Source organism: Gadus macrocephalus, chromosome 8 (assembly GCF_031168955.1).
Source record: "Gadus macrocephalus chromosome 8, ASM3116895v1".
NCBI classification, from domain to species: domain Eukaryota; kingdom Metazoa; phylum Chordata; class Actinopteri; order Gadiformes; family Gadidae; genus Gadus; species Gadus macrocephalus.
The window spans coordinates 14,020,698-14,034,734 of NC_082389.1; the positions used below are offsets into that span (position 1 = coordinate 14,020,698).

General features: G+C 42.3%; 1 protein-coding gene across 1 annotated transcript in view; it reads right to left on the reverse strand.

Annotated features, from left to right (window-relative positions):
• The window catches only part of LOC132463255 (corticotropin-releasing factor receptor 2), a 35,179-nt gene that overhangs the window by 5,686 nt on the left and 15,456 nt on the right, over positions 1-14,037 (reverse strand). Inside the window, exons 3-7 of the mRNA XM_060059287.1 lie at positions 3,685-3,770; positions 3,043-3,149; positions 2,353-2,470; positions 2,064-2,217; positions 65-125 (exon numbers count right to left, since the gene is read on the reverse strand). Coding sequence (XP_059915270.1) covers positions 65-125; positions 2,064-2,217; positions 2,353-2,470; positions 3,043-3,149; positions 3,685-3,770 — 526 coding nt within the window. The remainder of the gene's footprint in view (positions 1-64; positions 126-2,063; positions 2,218-2,352; positions 2,471-3,042; positions 3,150-3,684; positions 3,771-14,037) is intronic.

Below are 14,037 nucleotides of genomic sequence, written 5' to 3' on the forward strand. Positions count from 1 at the left end.
CCCAGGTGTAACCACTGTAGTCATATGTCATGTGCAGAGATGCAGAGCTTAAGTGGACACTTACTGTTCATTTTCATAGTAGAGTTTTCCAATGGCCCATGCAACGATTATAGGACATGGAATACCTAATCACATGGAAATGAAACACTCATTTTAGAGTGTGTTTGCAAAGCACAATTATGCAGTAATGAATGAGAACATAAAAGGTCATCTTAAGATGTTTCCAGTGGAAAAGGTAAATTACATTTTGAAACATCCGGAGGTGGCGTTGTGCTGGATCAAAAGTAGTGGACGACACCACTTCTACTTCGAACAAGGACAACACACATCCGCCAATTTACCTTGCTAACAGGGCAATCATTTAATTCAAGCCTCTCACGGACACTATCGCCTTCATTGTTCAGTCTCACTCTGTAATTGAATGCAAATTGTCGTTGGGTCATTGCATGATGGGTTTATTAACGATTCGAAATTCACGATATGAGGCGTAAAAGGTCATCAAGGTAGGAAGCAGTTGAAATGCTCCTTGGTGTACTTCTGTAGAGGGAGACTCATTTGTGGCATTGTTTGACAACGTCTACAACTGTATCCTGTCTTTGCTCCTTCCTCCTCACGAGTTCCCTGGTGCCAAGACAGATTTAAACTGTTCCACTTCCTGTGATCGGCAGAAGGACGCTAATTAGCGGCTGTCTTGAGACTACCGAAAAACGTAGACTCATTACTCGATAGGGTGGGTGAGGCTGCTCTGTTAAAGGAATCATTATTCGCAGAATGCTTCAGGACTCTCTTTGCAATATTCTTCTCCTCAATTAGCCAGCATAGATACACCATTAGAAGATGGATGGTGTGTTATTTCAACACCATCTGTGACTTTAGCAGGGTACTGCGATGGATCATTGAGTCCCAGAGGATGAACTTAATTCTAAACATCAACCAAAACCACACCGGCGGATCATACATCTTTACCAATCTGCCTACGCCACATATTGTACAGCTGGAACATTGTGATAGTGTATTCCATCCGTCAATATCTCTGTTTTAAATATTTCATTACTCTAAATCTAAATAGTTTGACCTATAAACCTATTGTAGCCTACTGACGAGTTATTCCTTGAACACATATTCTGCTTATTAAGATTAAATGTTCTATTTTCTACACATCGACAATGTTGAGTGCTCGGTAGCTGCTGGGGCAACATATGCGAAGCACGTATGCACTCACACTCATCAGATGCTTAAGTTAAAATCATCCACCAAATGGCATATACATACATACATCTATATATATTTAGTTATGTATATATTGTTCTCATTATTCGTATTATATCGTCCTAAACGTACAGCTTTACAGTACACCGTGAGTGGCGTGCATCCCGCTGCATCTGTTTGCGTTGGCTCCATGAAAGCATCTTTTAATGTGAAGCACATTAGTCCCGGTTCTTCCTCTGTGTGCGCTGGGCTTACAATGAGCGAGACACGCACCACCCCAAACGGCACTGCGGCGGCTAAGTGAGCAGCGGCGAGCGCTCGCACGCGGCCCAAAGCGAGAGGGCTGGGAGCAGAGTGTTCAGGCAGGGTCTCCCGCCTTCCGCTCCGTGTTCTCTCTAATAGCACACGTGGAGACGGGCCATTGTGTATAATTGATGTGGTGCTAAACTGTACCCTACATCTACTTCCCACCGCGCGCAACACACAGTTTCTATCTCTGGAAGTCACGGCCAAACCGAGCGCGACTCATAGTCAACGGGATTCTCTCCAAGATTCGGTGGTTTCCAATGAAGTGGGAGACGTTTGACTGAATGATGTGTAGCTCTGTGACATTGTGAACCGTTCCTCACAAGAAGGCCTACATTCAAGCGAGCCCCGTAAGCTGTGCTTTTTTCTATGAGTGGTGGGTAGATAATTCTATGAATATATAACCACCTGAAATAGATTTGATCCTCTGAAAGTTTGTGAGGATGTTATTTTGGACATATTTTAATCCATGCATCCCTTGCTCCCGTGCACAGAGGGCTGGTTGTTTGTTTGTTTCCCGCTGCACATTGTGTGTCTGTTGTACTTACACCATCCAATGAAAAGGAAGACCCACTTTCTAAGCTTGTCCGTGGAATAGGTCATTACAATGGCTGTGTGAAGGTAGCATCCTTCAACAAACATCCAGAAGAAGTTAGTCACCACAAAGTAGTTGTAAATGGTCGTGATAAGCCGGCACCAGGGCTGCAAGAGAGGATGGTAGTTCAATGTCAATCAAAGACAAGCAATAATTCTGTAATTTCATGTTTCATGAATATATCAAGTCTATTAATAATATATCCCAATGCACGTTTTAGGATAAAAGGTTTTAGTTTTTACCTCATTGCTCTCGTGAATATTGTGATCAATCAACTGTAGCAGGAACCACATGACGTTTCGTAATATGAAGGTGGTGATTAAATTCCAGTGGATGATGTTTCGAAGACATCTGATGCTCCTATGGAAGAGATCAGACAAATAGACATCAAAGGAGTATTGTTCTTGTTAATATTTATTATACTATAATGAGTTCATGCAGCTGAAAGACATTTTCTCTTTCGGCATGATGTAAGAGATAGTTAATGCTGATTTGTCTCTGCTTCTGTCAGAGCAGATTGGGGATACATTATAAGTAAATAGAGTAAGAAATACAAGGTCATGTCTGTGTATGTGTGCGTGTGTGTGTGTGTTTGTGCGTTTTCGAGACATGGTACGCCTTAGTTGTAAACATATCTGTACATATGTGTGTGTGCGTGTGTGTGTGTGTCTGTATGTGTATGTCTGTTTGTTCATGCGTATGTGTGTGCTTGTGTGTGTGTGAATGCATGTGTGTGTGTCTTTTGAACACACAGCATGCGTTTCACAGGGCTAATGCATGTTACTGCGCTAAACGGCCGGATCTGCTCGTTTGACGTGAACGAGATAATGACGAGGACGGCTGTCATTGGCCGTTAACTGAATGTCCGTGACTGTTTGTGAGCCGTCATATGCGTGTAGGAGGTTTTTGGGAAGGACTATTTCTGAACTTGCCTTAAGCAGAGGAAGAGAATGAAGGCCACAACCAGGGCTCCCACGGAGATACAGTGGCCGAGGTAGTTGATGATCAGAGCGATCTTATAGTGAACCGGGTATTTCCTCTGCAAACACATTTTGCTTGGGTCGTTATTACAGGGTTAAACATGACACGATCAAGTCAAAGTCCCCCCCCAGAAAGTCTAGATCGAACTGTTTGAAATGATCACGGTGCATTATATAAGGAGACCTATATATGAAAGGAATATATGAAAACGGTAAGATGGATCTACAGTTATGAGCTCCACATATGCTGTATAAAGGCTGCTTATACTGTCAGATCTCATGTATTGAGAGGCATTATTTCTCAGGGGGTGGAGGTGACAGGTGTTGGGTGTGGTTGGTTCTCAGCAGGTGGAGGTGAGGGGGCGTGGTCGGTTCTCAGTAGGTGCAGGTGTCTGGGTGTGGTCGGTTCTCAGGAGGTGGAGGTAGCAGGTGTTTGAGCGTGGTCGGGTTCTAGGTGAAGGAGGGAGAAGGTGTTTGGGTGTGGTTGGTTCCCAAGTACATGCATGTGTTTGGGCGTGGTTGGTTCTCAGTAGGTGGAGCTGGCCGGTGTTTTGGCGTGGTTGGTTCTCAGTAGGTGCGGTGCTGATCTCCTACCTTCTCCTCCAGGATGGGCTCACAGCTGGAGTAGTTGCTCCTCTCAGCCCAGGTGCCGTTATCCATGCACTCTCTGTATGCACTTCCTGTAAAAGGAAGGACAAATGCAGACGTATATTATCTAACGTGTTATTACTTATTCTACTAAGTGTATTCAGCAGGTGCTTTCTCCAAATTGTCTAACAGGGACACTCGGCAGAGGTTTAGGCCTCTCGGTCAAGGATGCATCAGATAGGTGGTGGATATGGGGATTGAACCCAGTGCAAGAGCTGGTGGGGTTTGGGGATTGAACCCAGTATAAGAGCTTGTGGGATTTGGGGATTGAACCCAGTACAACAACTGTTGGGGTTTGGGGATTGAACCCAGTACAACAACTGTTGGGGTTTGGGGATTGAACCCAGTACAACAACTGTTGGGGTTTGGGGATTGAACCCAGTACAACAACTGTTGGGGTTTGGGGATTGAACCCAGTAAAAGAGCTGGTGGGGTTTGGGGATTGAACCCAGTACAACAACTGTTGGGGTTTGGGGATTGAACCCAGTAAAAGAGCTGGTGGGGTTTGGGGATTGAACCCAGTATGAGAGCTGCGAGCCGAACAAACCTGCCCTCTAAAGAACAGTTCTGGGAAAAGGATAAGTTAAACCTCACTGAAGTGATACAGTACAGTATGAACAGAGCTTAGTATGCATGAAACACAAAAAATGACCAACTGAATTATTTTCACCAACTTATATTATGTTCAGAAAATACAAACTAGTTTAATAGAGTTATTAATGTTGTGGTTAAATAACAGGTGATTCATATTCAGGCCAGCAAGCAAGCTTCAAACTCAGTTGAAAGTTTCATGCAGTAATTGGTCAATGATACTTCTAAGGAATACAAAGTAAGGATTAACATTTTAAATGTATGGTTGTTTTATGCAAAGCCACTGAACCCCTCAAATAATTAGTATATCTTCTGATAGAGCTCTCCATTATCATCTTGAGTGACTTTTGAGGTACCTTTTTTCCCAATTCGCTAGTGACCTGTCAATTGACGTCCTGGTATAAAATTGATATAGCTGATCTGAAGAAGTCTCTTATATGCTTTTAAATAACGACAAAGATGGTGATAGTCTATAGAGTCTGTGTTTTGTTTAAACACACACTTGATGAGAAATTTGTCAATCTATTTAAATTGACAAAAGGCTCTAGAGAGTTCCTCTAACTTCAACTATAATAGCAAGTTTTCAGGTTATAAAAATAGAATTAAAATACAAAGTACAAGCGAAGGAACGCACCTTAGCGATTCCTTTCATTATTCACCTTCAATTTCCTTTCAAAAGCCAGTATGTTTATAATAGTAAGTGGTCGATAAGAAACAGAATGATTGGATGTCCTTGATGGGTTCAAACTCCGCACTCCAACAGTTTAGGAGGCTGGTGCTCTGTGCAGAAGACAGCCAGGTGTTCTGTAAACATCCCCTTGCGGCGATGTCATGAATACATCTTATCAAACACTCTGGTTGTGCTTTTCTCTCCTAATGAAACAGATGCAATTTTCCTACTGCTGAACTGGTCATGCAAATGTTGGTATGAAGATAAATCGTCTATGTAACTTTCCAAGTAGAAACATGATGCTATTGTCAAGTGTAGAGTGCTGGATTAACAAAATATATTCCAGGGAAAGGTCTTTCCATTCGTTTTTACTGAATATTCTCCTATTGAAAATATATTCTGTTTTGTTCACAGCCAGTGCTGTACATGAGTAATCTCTTACTCAAACATACTAATCATGTATAATCAGCAGGACAGGCCATGGCTCTATGTGTGAGCCTCAGTGCTAAAGATCCAAAGATATCCCAGAATATTCAGTCCCTGTGTGCAAAGTGAGTTGCTATGTTGGAAGAGCTACCGGAATGACAGCAGGTCTTGTTGGGGTTTGTCTCTGAGCTTTTCCACTGAGGCAGGGCTAATTTAAAGTAATGGTGAAGCCAAAGCACATTACACACGCGCTGCCCATCTGTGCAGTGCACACAGCACAGCTCATTGTGTTCACCTATGCCTTTTTTCCTCCCTGTGGCAACCTGCGAATTATTGAATTAACGCCGCTTTGATGGATCGCACATCACACATCGTTGAACGTACACTGAAGTGTACGTCCATCATTTCAGTTTTCATGCAAAGTTTTGTTTTGTATCTGTATGTTTGTTGAATAGTTTTAGTTTTATGCTCTCTGCTTTGAGGTTATGAAAATGACAGCTGTTGTCTGAGCTCTCCTCCTTCCTGCAGGATTATCGAGTCTTTCATTCAGACGCAATTCTCACTCTTCCTTTTACATGAGTTCCTCTATATGTGAAACTACACGATACAAACATAATACTGAGTCTGCCAAAATAAGTCCACTGCTCAGACTGCACGGCACCTTCTGCTCCAATGACGACGCTAGTTCATTGAACATGAACAGATGTGCAGTTATTTATATTTGTCTGTGTGTGAGGGATCATTTGGTTTCTAGCATTTGTCAACATTTGCCAGCTCATTTAAGGACATGCTGAGGCAAACATCAGCTGAGCAACGAGCTGTAATGTTCCTTAAAATCCTTCTTTGTTTCTTGTCTTAGTTAATATGGTGGTGCGGTAGAAGACTCAACAAGAGAAAACGTGGATCGTAAAAGCATTCCTTTAGCTAAATTTAACCAACTCAGCGGGTGGATCCATTTAGTTTCTTGTTCGTGCAGTGCAGCGAGAAGCTCACTCACGTTTAATCGCTGGATTGGTGTTCAAGAAAAAGAACATTGTCCATAGAAAGCCTTTTGTACTGTTCTGCTGCAGTGGCAACGTAGCCTGGATAGCAGTCAGCTCTGCGAGCTCATGTTTTATTTGCTCTGGCGTGTGCGTCTGGCCTTCCTCCTGTCTGATTTCCAGCAGACCTGGACCGGGTCAGGCCAATCACAACCGTTCTATAATATATAATGTGATATAATTTGGGTTCGCAGGTATAAGATGATGTAGAGGAGTACCCTATGCCAGCGCCGTGGAGGAATTCTCATACACAAGCTAGATGGCTGCCGCTGATTCTCACACACCTTTGGTCTGATAGGTTGTCCGTCCGTCCAATTGCGTCCAGAGGCACTTTGGTCTGCGCCCTTATAGCGACCCTTGGAAATCTAAAATGAATTGGGAAGTCTGGTGGTGTCAGGCTGGTGGCGACGTGTGTTAATGTTGAGGCTTTGCTTTACAACGTCTGCTTAATCTTTTGACACAACCAACCTACCATCTCAGCCCTCACCCACTCTGCCACCATGGGGTAGTGACCTGAGTGATAGTCAGGGCTATCAGTGTGGCTGTGGGGAGATGATCTGTTTCAATGTGTCCTGTCTTCCACACACTGTTCCTGGAGGTCAGCCCAGGCTGTCCTACAGCCAGGTTTCCATTGTCATGGGAGGGAGTGATGCTTTTTCACTGCAGCAGCCATGGCTGCCAGACACTACATAGAAATAAATATGCATATTCATTTTTTGCAGCAAAGTCATATAACTAAAACAGCTTGACTGATAAACAAGGCAAATGTCTACCAAACATTTCACTTGGTGGAATAGCTGTATAGTGTAAAAAGACCTGATTATTATTTATATCTGAGGAGTTCAGAAGTTAACGATAGCAAAACAGGGATAACTAACGCACACTTTTAATCAATGGGGCTATTTTCTTACTGGCACACTGCATGTGATGCAGATACAGACAATCCTACAATACTTCAAATTTATTATTATCAATTAATACTTCAATTCATTTTTTTTTATTATTCATCTCTGAAGGGCTCTACATATCGAGTACATATAGAGTTAAATTTGATATATTTTATTTCTGTTTGTTTTGCACTTTTGTTAGACTCATCTCTTAGATAATCCATTACAACTCAAATCACCCAGCACAGCTTTGGTTAGGTTCCAGTGTGCAACATACACCTGAGCCCTTCCAGGCATGCCTTTGCTCATCCACTCGTCGGAAAATAAATGTCATGACCCTGAAGGGAGCAGAGCAAACCAGGGCACATTGTTACACAGTCTCTCCGCCGGCTGGAGGCTTCTGACATTGTGATGCATGACAACAGCAATCAGTGTATTGGGTTCATGAGGACAGCGTTGGATTCACAACGCTAACGCGCCACAGGGGCAAGAGGCAGGGTGTTCCCCCATCGTTTTGTTTTGTTTCCTCAGACATTGATTATAGCTACTTAATAAATGGTTTGTTTGACAATGGCATAATGACATAATCTAGCAGTGGGTGTGAGGTGGAGCTGGGATTTGCCGTCAGAATCTGTAAAGGCCCTGGGCTTGGATTACTGAGAGAGGTAAATATATCACTGGGACGTTTCATTTTTGTAAATGCAGTAACGGGGCTGGGAATAGGTGAGGCAAATTATTCATAGAAATAGATATTTTATGCAACTCTTCTGAACACTTCTTTGGTAACTTTTGCCTTTATTATCTTCTTGAAAAACCTTTCTAAGCAAATCAAACGTTTCGCTTGGCTTCCAATCCCATGGTATTAAAGGTAATTCAATAGGAATGACTACTTTACATAAGACCAAACATTTTTGCTGAGGAATTATTAATTGCTATGCATATTTATGCAATTATAAGACAGCATACTGATCTCTTTGAGTACAGACAAGACAATATCCCCTAGACATCCCAGGTCGTTATTTTTACACTTTCCAAGGGGACGCTACAAACGTTTGACAGAACTCAAACACGTAAGCTCCTTATGAAAATGTAATAGAGACTTGGTATCTGACTTCAGCGCAGAATGCCTCTTCAGCAGCCGTTTTTGCTCATGGTTGCTTAGGCGTGCTTTAGAGCACGCCTAAGCAGAGAGGTCCGTAAAACAACACACTCCAGGGTTGGATCAGAGGAACAGGCTGTCAGAAATGTGGAAGAATTCCCGGTAGGTGGTTTATTGTTAGTCTCTTTTTTTTATTCCTTTTAAATGCACTTGCCACAAAACTTTACCATTACATGAACCTTCTGAGACTCCCAATATGATAACCCTTTAGCGTAACTTCTCCCATCACTCAAGCTTTTTATTGTTTTTCTGTTTGCAAATGAAAACTGTTGAAGGCTATTGACGGCTTCCTAGTTACTGTTTTAATAATCATATTGTTTGATAGACTAATACAGTACTTATAAATTAGAAGGGCAAATCATCCTGTTTTCCCAACTTTGAATTGTTACCAAATAAGTTGTCTGTCTGGCAGCATTTGGATAAAAATTACGAAAAATAGGTATGTGAAGTGTAAAGTAATTAAAAGTATGTAGTCATATAATTTAAATGGAAAAAGTTATTATTTTTTCCAATGTTTTTCCCTCAGCACAAATGAGAGTGCCATCCATTAGGACCCATTTGATTAAACACAGGACAAAAAAATCAAAACCTCAAATCTAATCTTCGGCCGTGTGTTGTCTCTCTACCACGGCGGCGCTCTGTGGCTCATCCGGTATGCTGAACGCTTTATATTGAAGCTCTGCAGTAACCCAGTCGGACTCTGACCAAGAGTGGATCTGAAACCCACTGACATTCTCCAAACAGCACTTACTTGATATTTAGGCTAGCAGGTCGAGTAGTTAATCCAGAGATAACTGTCAGATTTATTTTGATTAAAAAATGTCCCCGTCGTCCAATCGATTTGTCATAGAGATGGTTGAATTTCTGTCAATCAATATTTTATTTGGTTGACTACAGCTCTATTGGGAACCAAACAACAGTAGAATGATGCTGCTCCTCCTCTGGCTTAAGATTTTGTGCCTGTGTGTATCTATATGTGTGTGCACATGCATGCATGTGTGTGCATGTGTGTGTGTGTGTCTCTGTGTGCTTGTGGTCTGTATGTGTGTGTATGTGTGTGTTTGTGTAAGGCCTTTCACACATGAACTCCCGATTAACTCCAGAGAATCGGGATAATCAGTAGTTGCCCTTTCAAAAAGTGTGTTCTGTTTGAAACACATTAAGGATGGCGAGGGAGGCTACCAACTCTTCGATGCTGACTCTTTTTGCAGTGACATCAATACTGCATTTATTGTGATGTATCCACAATATCAACAGAAGAGTGTGAAGCAGACAGAAGTTGGAACGCAAAATATAGGTGAGAAGAGAAAAGTATGAGGCAGCTAAACTCTGTGCTGCCAAATTTCACTCCAGCCGCATGACAGAAACGACATCAACACGTCAGCAACACGTCAGCAAAAGCAGACTCACTCCGGCTCCCTAATTCTCCAGACTTTAAACTAGGGTTTTACTCTGGAGGGGCAGATTCTGACACCAGTTCAAACATACAGCCCCAGCGGGGATTATCAGGAGAACGTCCGACTTTCGGTGCATGTGGAAAGCCCTATGTGTGGTTTGCTCTAATCTTGCTAATCAAACCATCTGTCTTATTATTGTACCGGCCACCTACGTTCAGTTAGAATAACACAGCCAAAGAGAGGATGTGTAGAGAGGAGTATCACAAAACATAACACATCCAGCTTCTCCAGGCTGTCAAAGTCACACTTCTAACACACCAGCAGCTCAAAGCTACTCACGGCACAAGATATCTTGAAAATAACAATACGATGACATGGGAAATTAATTGTAAAAGATAGCAATGCCAAAGACTTATCTTTGTCAACTTACATTGTGCTGAGGAACTATTATTGAATAATGCCTCAAGGGAGGGGAGTCAAATAAGATAATAATGAGTAGTACACTGCGTTGAGAGCTTCTATTTTGACATTGTCTGCCTTCGTGGTGTCAAGGAAAGTTACTTGCGGCTTCTATTCTAAAGAAGCACTTCATTGGGGAAACGGCTCCAGAGAAAGACGCTCAAGCCTTCTCCATGTCACGTGACCACGTGGACAGTGGAGTTGTCTCAGTGGATAGTAACTCGGAACTCGTTGTGTGGGATTTTGAGGCATACGTACTAGGGGTGTAATGTTACGCATATTCGTACACATGTGCGTGTGTACTGTGTACCATGTGTACAGAACTTAGGCAGAATTGTTTTAACCACTTTATGTGCAGAATGCCTTTGTGTGTGTGGCATCTTAGTGTCAGGCCAGGCCAACGAGGACCCCCACCAGGCCAAAACAAAGATTACAAGAGAAGAAATGCTGAAACATAAAATGTAGTTACAAAAGAATGTATGCATTAAAAATAAAGAAGAGATATCTTGATGCAATGCAAGTGCCATTTCTAGCCCCTTAAATGACTGCGGAGTGAGAGCAGGCGAACGTATCAAAGAAAAAAAATGCTCAACATTTGTCTCCAAAAGTTACGCTAACGATAGAGAATCTCGCCCTTCTCGCATGGCCTGATGAACAATAAAGGTTTCACGCAAATTCAAACTGTTTAATAGCCACGATGCGAAGATGCTGCATATTCTGATAATAATGGAACGGTGAAAAGACGGACGGAATACTTTCAGATGAATAGCTTATGCTCCGACCCTTTACCAAAACATCCCATGTATTGAGAGGATTAAGGTGTACTGGAGGTTCGAGCGATGGCTGTTCGCGGATGAGGGGGATCTAATAAGTGGGTGTCTTTTGGAGCATTTAGTAGCCCTGCTCAATAACTAAACTAGGCTATCACCCTTTTCATAGAGAGTTTTTAAAAAAGAACTACATTTGCAAGTAAACAACACAAGTGCAAGTAAACATTGGCTTGTATCGCGACTGCTATCGAGATGAATGATAATAAACAATATATATAAATGTAGTATATATGATTTTTTGTACTTTACCTCTTTGGATGCAGTAAAAAACAGTGTGTTGAGAAACCTAAATAGGCTGTTACCTTGGCCACGTCTTACAACTTATAAAGTCTCCACATTGGTGACTATGACAAAGAGACCCGAATGTGATGGCTGAACGGACGTATCCGCTTGCGAGAGCCTTAAAGAATCAACCTTGGTGTGAATCAAATGAATGTCGTCTTTTCACAAAATGTAAATCGCATTGTCATTCAACAGAATGATTTTAAAATTTTAAATTTTTTTGTCATGTTAAAAATCCCACCCAAAAATCACGTTCACTGTGAAAGGACCTTACAAGCCGGGTAGTGAGTCAGGGCTCGCCATTACCATGGACCATAAGGCTAATTATATGAACCCTGTCCAGAGGCGGCATTCATATCATATCCTTTTTGCCTAATATTTAATTAGCGGTTAGGTGAGCTCTACAAGACAGAGGAGAAAAAGAAGCCTACTCTTCAGATGGTGAAGGAAGAGGTAGCTTCACTGGATTCCGGGCCACTTTTGTGCTGGAGGACCAATGAGCCCAGAGATCCCCACGTTGCCATTGTTAGCTAAGCGCTGCCTTGCTGTACGTGCTGCCTCTGTCCCTAGAGAGAGGCTGTTCTCCTTGGTGGAAGACATTGTTAGTGCCAGCAGCTCTGCCCTTTCTGCAAACAATGTGGACATGTTACTAAGTCTGTCAAAAACAACATGAAAATACAATGAATCTTAGTACAAGCTGGCGATTCTAAAGTTACTGTAAAAAAAGTTATTTCTTACAGTTAATTTTCTGAATGCTGTATACCTTTATGGATATTTATTTAGTACCTTTTTTTTTCCGCTACACCACTAATCCATGCACAGCATTTTATTAAGTCCAGTTCAGATCAAAGATTAGCGATGAGACTGCTTGCAAAGGGTGACTGCTTGGACGTCCAAGCAGTCACCCGGTTCTGAAACTGGCCCATTGTAGTGACGTGAGCTGTCTGTGGCTACTGCAGCATCAGAGGCAGAAGGCTTACAACAATGTTGTGCACAGAGTTGGGAGCAACGGTTGTATTCCCACCTGGAGAGCAACTAATGAATAATAACGCTAAGCTTCTTGGCGACAGCTGAGAAACTAAATATCAATCAATATCACGCTGGGATATTTTATGGTCATAATTCCCCTTTTTAAAGTAATTACCATTGTATCCTTTGGTGTGCCACATTGTGTCGCTGAGTTTTGCGGTCATCGTCTACCGGAGACATTGAAGATTGAAAACAACTATCTTTTAAGGATTTGATCAAGTGAATCTCTTGAGACACCAAGCAACGGCTTCAGACCCTGTGCAACTAACCAGATCACACTGCTGCAGCTCTCTCTGCATTGTTCTGAAACTGTTTCCTATCGTCCCAAATATTTGAACTGAACTGCGAAAAGATAGAGAACTGTATTCAAATCCATCAACTTGCAGTGCCTTTTTTGCAGAAAAGACTTCTCATCACTCGTCTTGAATGGATCGTAATTACAGATTCTGATGAAACCCCTGAAAATCACAGCGTAAAATAAATTGGTCCTAAGAATGATCAAAACAATAGGAGAAATAACATAGCAGCTTTGAATTGAAGCATAGCAACAACTCAAAGAATGCTCAAATCTCCTCAAGCCAACTGGAAACAAAAGGGACAAGTGAGCAGCAGTACTTCGGTCACTTGCTGGGTTCTCCAATTGACTGTATGCTGCAGTGTGTTTCTGTCTGCCAGCCTGCTGTTCTCCCGTAGTGCACAGCATGACTCAAAAGCCAGATGCAGCCAGAGCAGCAGCACAACATGCAGTAGGCTGCTCCTCACACATCTTCAACCAGCGACCGCCGGCCTGTCTCTCATTTGGTGTCAACTTCTTCTCAAGGGTCACTGGCTTTCATTGACCCAATCAAACCAAAGACAGATGTTCCAAACGCTCTGGCTAAGCTCTGGCTGATGGCACGCCAAGCTCACCCCACTGCAGTCCTATAGATGGCAACGTAATGTGGGACACCCTCGTGAAGACACCCTCCACACTTCCTGCTGTGTTTCTGCTTCAGCACCGCAGAGTTGTCCAGCAGGATGGACCCAGCAGCCAGATAAAGACTATTTGATTTTATTGTCACACCAAATCCAGTTGAATACGGAATAGCAGTGAATCAACCAACCGTAGTGGTATTAATAATTGACACACTCATTGCAAGCAACACATTGCATGCATCAATGGCAAAAAACCTTTTGCATTCACGTGCTAATACTCTGTGCTCTCTGACTCTTTTAAATTGGGTGCAAGAGTGATGCTCTCGCAGGCGCTATATTAAAACACTCAAATATGACCCTCATTTTAACACTGAAATCGACATTCTGTACATTTTATGAATCTAAGAGATATAAGGATAAAGAAAACAAAAGAGCTCAGTGAGAACACGAAACCATTTGTTGTTTGCCCTCTAACAAAAAACTTTGACACGGATAAGAGGTGGGGATAATTTTTTTCCCCTTTGAAAGAGTTTAAAAAGCAGTGGTCCTTGGGCTGCACTCTCCAGTTATCCCATTGATTTGGGAGCACAAGTGGATGTTCTGGGACAGGGGAG